At 39.4% G+C, this 10,140-nt stretch overlaps 1 protein-coding gene across 1 annotated transcript; it reads left to right on the forward strand.

Annotated features, from left to right (window-relative positions):
* The first annotated feature begins 5,563 nt into the window (after nucleotides 1-5,563).
* On the forward strand, nucleotides 5,564-9,386 carry LOC133814233 (MMS19 nucleotide excision repair protein homolog). The gene is made up of 11 exons (XM_062247223.1): nucleotides 5,564-5,677; nucleotides 5,815-5,973; nucleotides 6,081-6,140; nucleotides 6,503-6,694; nucleotides 6,901-6,954; nucleotides 7,691-7,780; nucleotides 7,887-8,568; nucleotides 8,838-8,984; nucleotides 9,059-9,114; nucleotides 9,245-9,324; nucleotides 9,374-9,386. Exons 1-11 carry the CDS (start codon nucleotides 5,564-5,566, stop codon nucleotides 9,384-9,386), a joined length of 1,647 nt encoding a protein of 548 aa, XP_062103207.1.
* Nucleotides 9,387-10,140: the final 754 nt, after the last annotated feature.

The following is a 10,140-nucleotide window of genomic DNA, read 5'->3' on the forward strand; positions in this document are numbered from 1 at the left end:
GCGCGCATAGGGGCCTCGCGTGGGTGACGTCTCACGCAGTCGCTCAAACAGGCCTCACGCCCCACGCAGCCACGACCCCTGCCTCGTCTGGGTGACATCTCGCGCAGGCGCTCCAACAGGGCTCGCACCCCATGCAGCCACGACCCCTACCTCGCTTGGGTGACGTCTCACGCAGGCTCTCAAGCAAGCCTCATGCCTCACATAGCCACAGCCCCTGCCTCGCCCAGGTGCCATCTCACGCACCAGCCACACCAAGGGCCTCGGGGCCTCGCCTCGTGCACCAGCCACGACAAGGGCCTCGTGGTCTCACCTCGTGCACCTGGCATGCTAAGGGCCTAGTGGCCTCACCTTGCGCACCAACCACACCAAGGGCCTAGTGGCCTCGCCTCACGCACCGACCACGCCAAGAGCCTTGAGGCTTCGCCTCTCACATCAGTCGCGCCCTTAAGGGCCTCGCAAAACATAGCCCCCTCAAAGCGTCTCGCGTCCTTAAGGGCCTCGCAAGACATAGCCCTCACAAAGTGTCCCGCACCCTTAAGGGCCTCGCAAGACATAGCCATCTCAAAGCGTCCCGCGCCCTTAAGGGCCTCGCAAGACATAGCCCCCTCAAAGCGTCTCGTGCCCTTAAGGGCCTCGCAAGACATAGCCCCTCAAAGCGTCTCGCGCCCCTCGGGGCCTCGCGAGACATGGCCTCCACTAAACACCCCTCGGCCACATACCAAGGACCGAGCGACGTGGGGGCTGCAAAATGATGGTCTCACAAGATGAGATCCTAATCTCATTCGTGGGCATCATGTCTCATCACACACGCAGCAGGCCTCGTTGAAAAGGCCTTACCTCTCTTCCTTAGGTAAGTGCCACCAACGGGGCACCACTCTCCCTATGAGTCACATGAGATGAGGAGTCAAGGGTCTCTTGGACATGCAGTCGAGGAAGGTCAGAAGGGGCCTCACAACGATTTGACATGAAGCCAAGAGAGATACAGAATGAGCCTACAGACCAAGAAGATTTAGAGTATGGATACAGTGTCCACGCCAAATAGGTAGTGGCAGTATGAGAATGGTACATGGTCAGGACTCCCTGAGCACGCTTATAAGGTCAGTACCCGACAAGTAGTGAAGGCATAATATGGTACCAAGACAGGGGGACTTTGGTAGACCCCCGACGCGTACTAGAGAAGACCACCACTCTTCCCACACCACTACCACCTGTGCTATTACTCTAACAGTGTACTCATGTACTATTTTGTCCCAAGGGACCACCATGTGTAAGGGTCCATTAGAGCGCAGCTATAAATAGAGATTGACCCCTCAAAATAGGGGGTTGGAAAATTCATTGTATGCTGAAGCTATTAAGTAATATACAGTTTTTACTCCATTGTTGATCTGTGTTTTTCCTTCCATAAGTTCATTCTAAGTTCTTATCTAAACATCACCATACTTACCTTTGAGTTTTCCAATCTAATTTCGTTGATAAAATTTCACCGTCAACAGTTTGGCGCCGTCTGTGGGAAGAACAAGCATCAAGCCAACGTTCTTTCATCACTTCCAACAAAGAAAGATGCTAAGACGTTCAAAACGCTCACGACAAATACAAGAGGATGAGGTTCATCAGGACGGAGTAGAGTGGAGGGCTTCCATGAAATCCCCCCCTCTGCCTAAGCATGGAGGTGGACCGATGGAACCTCTTCCCCCAAGGGAGGAGAAGGAAGTATCATCCCCGCCCATCCAGCCCGGCGGAGGTCATTCAGAGCAGCCAAGGCATCCACTTCACCGGCCCCTGGTGGCACCATGCTCAGTCCACCAAGACCCAGGTCCATCGACGCACGGGCCAGGCAAGGGTCCAGGGGCACGCTTGGTAAGTTCAAGCTCAAGGACTCACTTTTAAAAGGATGAGATTTAAGAGTTACATAAAAAGACTCGAAGGCTGGAAACCACGATAGAGAACATGCAGGAGGTCTTAAACGACCTACTGCAAGGAAAGTCGGGCACACCCCTTCCTAAGCATAAAGAGAATGAGCATGAAAAGGGGGAAAACACTGTCCCCATAGACGATGGGGGAACCCGACTTTCCACCAGTAAAACTCTCCCGACAAGGTCCCATGGGGAACCTAGGCCGATGAAATGCCCCTAGGAGCAAAGGTGGAAGGAAGACGATGGTCGCGAGAATGAAGCAGAAGTTACCTCAAAAGAAGCGCCCCATGCGGTTCCCCCGAGGAGCATAACCAAAGCAAGGGTTTAGTCTGAGGACCCGCGAGACTCCTCAAGCAAAAAGAGGAGGGGACTAAACATTGAAATGCGAAGCCCTCGGGCCAAGATTACCACTACACTTGGGGGGCACAAAGATGACAAAGAATTTTACCGTGATTCACCCTTCACAAAGGAGATCCAGGCTGAGCAAATTCCCACTGGCTTCAGAGAGCCTCGCATGACTCCGTACGAGGGTACTACAGATCCAAAATATCACTTAGACTCCTTCAATAACTTGATGAGGTTAAGAGGGGTCAACAACAGGGCAAAGTGCCATTGCTTTGTCGTTACGCTTAAAGGAGTGGCGTACAAGTGGTTCATGAGGTTAAGGCCTGGAACAATCAAATCATGGTAGCAATTCTCTGATGAATTTCTTCAGCAACACCATGCAGCCTGTGATTACATCATTCCAACTACCATCCTCGCTAACATAAAACAAGGCGAGAATGAAAGTCTGAAGAACTATATCCATAGGTTCAATATGGAAGCAACGAAGGTGGGAAGTTTAACCAAAGCAGAGCTCAAGATGGCTATTACAGCCGGAGACCAGGAAGCAAATTATGGGGTAACATGCTCAAAAGAGAAGTTTCGAATATGAATGACTTCTTCGAGCACTACACCAAACACCCATTACCATAACACATCATTATAATAGTATTTAAAAAGAGTTATTGTATATGAGACAAATTTCAAGCGGCAAGGTAAAAATTTTAGGCGCCAAATCCCTAAGTTTTTTCACCCTTTCTCGTGTACCCATTTCTACTATACTCATTTCTTCAATCTTTCTTTCTTTCTCTTCCTGGTCTCTCTCGGTCTATCTCTCTCGTACTCTCTTGGTCTTTCCCGTAGACCTATCTCTCTTCTCTTCTCTTTCCACCTTCATTCTTTCACAGTCACTACCACCTCGACTCAGCAGCTGCCACCACCCTTCCTCCAGCTTCAAATAACTGCTAATTTATTCATTCGCCAAACCCGTTCGAATATAGACTTGACCACTTCACAGTGTTTTCATGCTAAAACAAAAAGATGGGTGTAAAGAAATTCGTGAAGAAGGGTTTAGGAGAAATGGGGTTCAACGCCAGCGGTGGAGTTATCAATTGGTTCCCTGGTCACATGGCCGCAGCCTCCCGTGCCATTCGCGATCGACTCAAGCAAGCTGACCTTGTTGTTGAGGTCCACGACGCTCGAATTCCCCTGTCGTCTGCCAACCCGGACCTTCAATCTCACCTCTCCACCAAACGACGCGTTATTGCTCTCAATAAGAAGGACCTTGCCAATCCCAATATCATGCCGGTAATCATTTTCATTTTTTATTTCTTTATTTATTATCCATTATTGTTATTTCTGTTTATTGGACTTCGTTTCTGTAGAAATGGGTCTATTTTGTCTGAGGGTGGTGTTTTACAGGTCTACTATGTTAAAATTCTAGAGAAAGGCGATACATATGAGGTTTTTATCTCCCTCACTTTTGAATGTTAAATTATGCTAGTTTATATGGGATGGGAGGGGGCTGGTGTGCAATTGCTCCTTTTCTATGTATGGGTTCTTAATCAAAGTGTTGTTATTTGTGCTGCAGATAATTGAAAGAAGCTTCCCTAAAAAGCAAAAGGTGAAGAAAGATCCTTCTGTGATTGAGAGGGAGGAAATGGAGAAAATTGGAAAAGTGTGGGTCAATATTGTAAGAAAAGACATGCCAAAGCATCATAGGAATTTTACAGCTTTTAATAGGAAGCAACTAATTGATGCCAAGAGGGTTTCAGAAAATTGTCAAAGAGAGGCAAGCAAACATTCTCTCTCTGAAGAATCTCATATTTCGATTTCTAGTAGCATTTTGGAAAGTAACTTTTAATTTTGTTCTTGCGATCTTAGTGAGGCCTTTGTGCTATAGTGTAATATCTTGAAGCTATGCTTTATTTATCTACCATTATTTTCTTTACCAGGTGAAATTGAAAGTGAGTAGATCACCTAAATTGATGAAGGGTGCTCTGATTCGCACAGGGAAGATAGCTAGGGACATGCTGCTTTTCTGGAAGATAGTGGATAAGGAGATGGTAACTTTTAATTTTTTTAATAGGAGTACATTGATTATAGTTAAAATATATTCTTAATTTGCCTTCAATTGTTCTAAAAAGTCATTGAAGAATTTTTCCAATGTCAACTATAAGCTGGACTGATGAGAAGTACTTTCGACGGGTGAAATGGCAATATATGGTGTTGGATGAAGCCCAAGCAATTAAAAGTTCAAACAGGTTTGATTCAAATCATTCGTGTCAGTGTACTTTGTAGTTTGTGCTAACATTTAATTGTCATAATTACAGCCAAGCAAGATAGATGCACAGCCTTTAGAAAAAAGGAAATTTTTTATTTCAATGGTGCTGATTATTTTCTCCTTATCTGATAGTCTTTAGCTTGACTTTATTGTAAATTGATGTGCTTGGTTAAAGATTAACAATGGACATTTTATTGATTTGGAAGAAGGTTTAATGAATGAAGTTATTCCTGTGAACTGTACATTAGTGGTCATGTTGCTGAGGTGCTTGTGTCTTATCTTTATTTGGTTTAAAAGCTATATAGTGTATCTATCTTCCTGAATCCCTTTGCTTTCTGAATGGTTGTTTTTTATTTTTAATTCTCTATACTCATACTTTTTTGTTGTCTTGCTTGTGATTGGACAGTATAAGATGGAAGACACTGCTTAGTATTAATTGCCGAAATAGGCTTCTGCTTACTAGCACTCCAATCCAAAATAATATGGCAGAGTTGTGGGCCTTACTACATTTCATTATGCCAACCTTATTTGATAGTCACGAACAATTTAATGAGTGGTTTTCTAAAGGGTATGCCTAATTTTTTAAGTTTTCTGACATAACTGACAAATAGTTAATATTCCTATGCGCTATGTATTCTTATTAACTATATTTTATCGCGTGCAGAATTGAGAGCCATGCAGAACATGGTGGTACTTTGAATGAGCACCAGCTTAACCGATTGGTAAGCATCTTTTATGCAACATTATTTTTATTTGAAACAAAACAGTACTACTGGTGTCTTTTTCATCAGGTCTTGTAAGTGCCATTGTGGTTTTGGACTGTCAAACAGTCAAAGAGTACTCTAAACTTTAAAAGTTCATTCTTCTTACTGTTTTGGAAACTGCTGTTCTGTTTGTGCTTCTTTTTTAGTAGCATTGTTATTTTTCCTTGGTATATCTGCATTGTAAAACAGGTGCTTCAATTTATTCCTGGCAATTAACCACTTTCTTTCTTTTTTCCCATAAGTTTTTATCTATTTAATTTAATTTGAAAATCTCATAGATTATGTCCTCATCTTCAGGTACCCTTCTTCTTGTGGAAGTTCTTGGACGTCTTACTTCAAAGCCACTAGGCAGTGCTATCATTCATAGCTTAATTGGATTCTTCACAGATAGGCTGGTGAGTTAGTGCTCTTTCCCCTATGCAATTTGTTTGTTTTAAGTCGGTTTGATGGTGAAGCACATTGTCACAAGAGCTAATTCTTTGAATAAACTCTTAACTTTTGCTGTTAATGTATTATTTTGTAATGATATTAGGCAGATTGGAGAGCATTACGTGGGGCTCTTGTTGGGTGCTTAGCATTACTGAGGAGAAAAAGTGATGTTGGTGTAGTCTCTACCACTGATGCAAAAGCAGTTGCTGAGGTGTACTTAAAGACCCTACAGGTGCAATCTTTAGGTCAGCATGACAGGAAGGTAAGAATCCAAATGCATGAATTTTAATCAAGAAAAAAAAAGAACTACTTGCCTTCATGTATAGCCACTGCCCTTTTACAAAATTTAACGTCAAAGCATTGTTGCAGCTTTGTTTTCAGCTTCTGGAATGTGTCTTAGAATGCTATCCTATTGAGGTTGCTTCCGTGGTATTCTTTCCAAACTCACTCTCAAATTAGTTGCTGGATTTTTATTGTTCTATTTTCCATTTTATCACTTGTTCTCAACTGATTTGTAATTTGAATGTCATTGTTTATACCAATAGTTTAAAGTTGTAAAATTACAAATTGTTTTCATTCATTTCATATTTCAGCTAGATGCTTACATTCCTTCAACATAATGATTTTAGAGTTTATTCTTTGTGTTCTTTTTCTCTTTATAACTCTTGTCAAATAGATGTCAATAGAACAAAGAATTCCCTTATAATTCTTTTTCTCTTAACATATTCATCCTTTTTTCGCTATTTTTTTTTCCCATTTTCTATCTTAATTTTTTTTTGGGCGTTATTAAGGATGAACTCCTTCTATATGGAATCTGTGAAGCTGTTGATGGAGAGAAGGATCCTCATTGCTTGTTGCAAGCATTTGGCATCATTCGTGCACTAATTCGACTATTTCCAGATCCTAATGGGCCGCTAGAAAATTTTTCTGGAGAGCTTTTTGAAACTTTGAGTAGTTACTTTCCCATTCATTTTATTACTCATGTATGCAAACCTTACCCTCACTATACATGCGAATTTGTTATTTATTTATTGAAAAAAAATTCTAAGCAAGCTTTTCCCTTTCGGTTTGCTTTTGTTTCTTTGGTTAGTATTCAGATCATGCGATGAATCCTATAATTGATTATGATGTGCTATCCTTTTTGTTTTTGTACTTCTTTTCACATGTTTTTCTTCTTAACGTTATCCAGCCAAAAGGAGAGGACACTGATGTCAAAAGAGATGATCTTGTAAGGGCTCTAATGGTATGTCGTAATTGAATGTGATGCTCCATTGTTATAGTATTTGTAGGTGTTGAATTTATCTATGATCTTCCGGTTACCAAACTTTATCATTCTAACAATGGAGAACTTGTAATACCCATGGTAACAATGACGTAATTGGCATAAAGCACCTGTAAATTTCATGGTCTAGTCTATCACATAAAATGGAAAATTATCTTTCTTTCTTTTTTTGGCATTCTCTCATCTGCTTGAATTATAAATCATTCCTTAATATTTACACGTATAGTTCTATGGAATCTTTTTGCATGACCAGATTTTCTTTATTAAGTTATTCTAATTTGTTCTTGCTGTGATTTCCCCCTTTCATGTTTCCAATTAGGGGTTTCCTCTATCTGGATTCCTATTGCAATATTATTCCTTAGTTTAGCATATGGGTACTGCCTTAGGGAAGATAAAGTATATATGTGTATATATATATTTATATTCGAATTGGTGAGCACAATAAGAAATTTAATAGAAGTAGAAAATTGTTACAAGATGCATAGGTATTTCTGGTGAAGATCACTTATGAGTGTTTTTAATCAATTGAGTAATTTCTCTTTGGTGCTTAAACCAAATTTATCATAATTTTTATTTTTTTATGATTTGAGCCTTGAGACAAGCTGGGAGGAGCACTTTTATACTTGCCATAAATTACAAGGGTTGTAAGAGCACGTTTATACAAATAACCAAATTGTACTATTTTTTTGTTCTGTAGGTAGCTTTCTCATCAACACCTCTTCTTGAGCCATATGTCATTCCCTTGCTTCTTGAAAAACTCTCTTCTTTTCTGCCATCATCAAGGTTGGTGCCATCACAAAGAATTTATATGATTACATAGACAACATAATTAATTTTTTTGTTGTAGAAAGTATATTTGTATCAATTTTCGTGCTGACTCTTTATGTTTGAAGGTTGATTCTTTAACGTATCTGAGCTATTGCTCATTGAAGTATGGAGCAGACAGGATGGCCAAACATGCTGGAGCTATTTGGAGTTCAATTAATAGTGAAATGAGTACTTCAGTAAAAAAGCCTACTGAAGCTGTTACATCAGAATCAATAAATGGTCTTGGGTTTCAGGAAAATGAAATTGCAACAGAAGCTTTAGTGCTTCTGGGAAAAGTTGTCTTGCAAAATAACGATTTATATTTAAGTTTGATTCTGGATGATGAAGACATTAGTAGCATTTTCAACATCATCACAAGTTATAGGAGTTACAATAATATCCCATTGGAAGGTAAAGAAAGGCTACATGTTGTTGGTCGTATCCTATTTATTACCTCAAGAACTTCCATTGTTTCTTGTAATAGAGTACTTGAAACTTTTTTTCCCCGCTTGGTGGAGATTCTAGAAAGAAATTCATCTAGGGATCACTTCCTAAATTTTGGAGCTCTATATCTCTGTGTGGAACTCCTTGCTGCGTGTAGAGATTTGATTGTAGACTCTGGAGAACTTGCTTCTAACTCTATTTCAACTCACGAGGCATGCTATTGCATCATTCGGAACTATTTTGATTCACTAATTCATATTCTCTGCTCTACCCTTGTTGCAACTACTAATGAAGCTGTTCATGATGTGGATATTTACTTTAGAGGTAATTGGTTTTATTTAAAGTACAAGTCACTGTTTTGATATGATAATGTCGTTTCTTGGTCCTTCTTTAGTAGCCCATTTTTTTGTTTGTTTGTTTTTGCTTTGGAGGAAATATAATTTGCATTTCAGTACTATTTTTCTATAAGTAATTTTAGAACCAATGTCATGAGAGTTACAAAGTAAACTTTTGTAATTCCTAGTATTTTTTTTCTCCTTTTACGTTCTTATATGTATATTCTGTTTGAGTAACAATATGTAAATTTTTAATAGCATTGTTTTGCAGTAACGAGCTTGCAGATGGTGACCTAGACTTTTCAACAGACCCATGGCCTAGTATTTCTAGAGGTGCCAAAGATTTAGTAAGGAAAATGCTTATTCGAGATCCCAAAAGGTGGATATCTGCACATGCTGTTTTGTGTGAGTTTCTGTCACTAGTTTGCTTTCATAATTACAATTTTTGCGTTTGACCTGTGTTGATACTGAAATTAAAGGGTTGCAATTATTGTTGAGCAAAGCTTTTTGGAAAAGCATCTGTTATTCATTTCAGGTGCTTTATAAATAATTATTCTCATCATTTTTGTTCAACAATTGTCATAATTTTTTGCCACTGCCTTCACAGATTATAACATGTGTATATTGACAATCATTTTAATTTTAATTGCTTAACCTTTTTGCAGACATATGAAAGATCCTGTATTCAAAAGTGGATAGACATACCTGGCAGTACCAGGGATTGCGTGTCCTCGTCCAGTAACAGGTCTACTCTACTCTAATTTTTTGCTAATACGTTGTCATGGTTCATGCAGCTGTTCTCAGTAAAAAATTACACTTGTAATTCATGTTCTGAATTTATTGTCAAAAAGTCTGTTACATAGTGTGATGTAAGCTGAACCTTTTAAAAATCTAGATCAAATAAATCATGTGGAAGTTAATACAGTCCATTCGTTGCTTTTAGAAAATGTTATTCCTCTCTTTTGAACATGTGTTTAAGTATTATATATGTAGACAAACAATACTTTTTTTTTCTTTCTATACAGCATATGTAAATATGTAAGAATAGTTCCTCTTTACATTTTCAGTGGATAAATTCTTCTTGGTTGTGTGTTTGGGTTATTAAATTCGAGTATAAGTCTTGTTAGTCATTTGTTTGCTTCTTCATGGGGTGAGGTTGTTTACAGTTTATAGATTTCTGTATTGTTTTTCCTTGTTTTGGTTTTGTCGAGTGAATTAGACTTATCTTTTTCCTGCTCTCTTTATATACTGTATGTATGAACACTCAATCATGTTTCTGTTATACTGAAGCAGATGATCTAAGCAACATGATTTTAGATTTGTGGTCACTTAACGTGTCATGATATCATAAAACTATCTCCTTGCTTTTAGATTTTAGTTGTGAATGGTGAATGCTCTAATTTTTTATCTTGAAAGTGCTTTTTTAGTCTGGCACATGGTTTTGTTGCCAGAGGCATTCTTTTGGTAATTCTTATTGGTTTTGTTGCCAGAGGCATTCTTTTTTGGTGATGTTGCTTCATTCGTTGTTTTGCATGGTAGTACATCTTGCTATACCCTGCTG

The sequence above is a fragment of the Humulus lupulus genome, chromosome 2, assembly GCF_963169125.1.
Source record: "Humulus lupulus chromosome 2, drHumLupu1.1, whole genome shotgun sequence".
In the NCBI taxonomy this organism is placed as follows: domain Eukaryota; kingdom Viridiplantae; phylum Streptophyta; class Magnoliopsida; order Rosales; family Cannabaceae; genus Humulus; species Humulus lupulus.

Coding starts and splice junctions, on each gene's coding strand:
- LOC133814233 (XM_062247223.1), top strand. CDS start 5,564: ATGTCCTCATCTTCAGGTACCCTTCTTCTTGTGGAAGTTCTTGGACGT. Junction 7,781..7,886: donor TTCTGCCATCATCAAGGTTG/GTGCCATCACAA, acceptor TTATGTTTGAAG/GTTGATTCTTTAACGTATCT. Junction 8,569..8,837: donor TGTGGATATTTACTTTAGAG/GTAATTGGTTTT, acceptor AATTTTTAATAG/CATTGTTTTGCAGTAACGAG.